Genomic DNA, 1,774 nt, shown 5'->3' on the forward strand with positions numbered 1-1,774 from the left:
CCGCCGCAGCATCGCCGCCGCCCACGCCGCGGCCGCAGGCGCCGGGCCCGCGCTGACCCCGGCCCCGCCCGTCACGCGCGCGCTGCGGCTCGCTGAGGGCCCGTCCCGCGCCGCGGCGCCCGCGTCAGGCGGCGGCGGCGGCGCCGGCAGCCAGCCGCCGCGGTCCTCCTCGCGCCCGCCCGCGTCGTCTGGTCGGGACGGGTCCGCGACGCCGACGAGCCCGGCGCCCGCGCGCGCCGCGGGCAGCTTCCTCCTGGCTTCCAGCTCGCGCTCCAGGCGGGCCCGGTAGACGGCAAGCTCCTGCCTGTTGACAAACGCCCTTTTGGGGGGGGGGCGCAGCGTGGCCGCGGTTCAGTCAGGGCCGCTGTCACGCGGTGCGCGCGGGCCGCCGCGAGGCGCCGCGCCAATGTTGTTCCGATCTTCCGAAACGGGCAGGCGCAGCCGGCGGCGGCGGTGCCGCCTTGATTCGGTGGAGAGCAAAAAAGGGGTGCTGGGGACCTACTCTACTCATGCAGCACGCGGATGCGCGAGACAAGCCGCCGCCCTGCAGCCGCACTGACAACGCCTCGCCCCTCCCGCAGCTCCCGCCTCGCCCCCCGCCCTTCGCACGTGCTCGTCGCGCCCCAACTCATAGCATGCAATGCGAACGAGGCCTCACTGGTAGAAAGGAAGCTCGGCGGTGGCCTGCCGCATGAGCGCCAGAAGCTCCCCCAGAGTGCCTGCCGCGCGGAACACAGGCAGCGCCGGGGCCGCCGGCAGCTGCAGCGCCCCGGCGGAGTCCGCCCCCGCAGCGGCGGCGGCGGCGGCCGCGGCGGCGCCGCCGATGCTGCCGTCCCCGCTGACGACGGCCCTTGCTGCGGCGAGGGCAGCGGCCTCGCGGCGTGAGCGCTTCCAGCGCGCCTTGGCCTGCGTGGGGTTGCAGAAGATTGTGGAGTGCAAGGGGTGGGGTTGGGGATGATGAAGGGGTGGTGACGCAGGGCCTATCAGCCGTGTGTGCGCCAGCCTCGCCCAGCCGCGCCGCGCGCGCACCCGCCAGTGGCGGCCAAGCAGCTGTACGAAGGCGCGCCGCTTCAGCGATATGTAGACCTGCGCCAGCAGCCCCTTGAGCCCGATGGGCGCCGCCACCAACTCCTCGGGCAGCAGCCTGCCGCACGGCAAGGATTGCATGCACGTGCCTCAGGGGCGCCGGGCGCCGGCGATGCCATTAATGAAGGAGGCGACTCCAATCATCGGGAATCAAGTCGCGCATGCACCAACCACTGCGTGCTGAGCTTCCATGCTTGCGTTTAATTTTTGCATTTTCACCGGTTTGTGCACCCCACGGGCGCACCTGTCGTTCGCCTTGATAGCCCCGACGGTCGGCCCTCCAATGCCTGATGCGGCGTCGGCGTCATCCGCCATCTCCTCCGCCGCCTCCGCCGCCCTGACTGCCGCGAGCGACGGCCCCGCCTGCGCGTCCGCCCCCCTTTCGTCTGGCAGCGCGGCGGCGCGCGCGGGCGCAGCAGGTGTTCAAGGAATGCGCGAGTTGAGCTTAGCGTGGGCTTGTATCGCGACCGACACTGACTCTCCCTGCAGCATCCAAAAATGCTTGAATGCGTCTCGCACACAAGCCTCAAGAAAGCCGCCTGCACCCCGGAAGGGGCCGCCGCTTGCGATGCAATGCACGCAGTGTTGGTTTCTTGACTGAGGCTCACCTGATGTCTCCCTGCGGCTGACGCCCGCGCCGATGCCCTTCCGCCTCGCCGCCACCCCGCCCCCCAACCGGCTCTTCTGC

General features: G+C 71.8%; 1 protein-coding gene across 1 annotated transcript; it reads right to left on the reverse strand.

The window, feature by feature from the left end:
• Positions 1-654: 654 nt before the first annotated feature.
• On the reverse strand, positions 655-1,401 carry MNEG_16096 (hypothetical protein; the record flags this gene model as incomplete). Its single annotated transcript, XM_014035433.1, has 3 exons — positions 655-906; positions 1,030-1,144; positions 1,331-1,401. 3 exons carry the CDS (start codon positions 1,399-1,401, stop codon positions 655-657), a joined length of 438 nt encoding a protein of 145 aa, XP_013890887.1.
• Positions 1,402-1,774: the final 373 nt, after the last annotated feature.

This window comes from Monoraphidium neglectum, assembly GCF_000611645.1.
Source record: "Monoraphidium neglectum strain SAG 48.87 unplaced genomic scaffold scaffold05978, whole genome shotgun sequence".
Taxonomy (NCBI): domain Eukaryota; kingdom Viridiplantae; phylum Chlorophyta; class Chlorophyceae; order Sphaeropleales; family Selenastraceae; genus Monoraphidium; species Monoraphidium neglectum.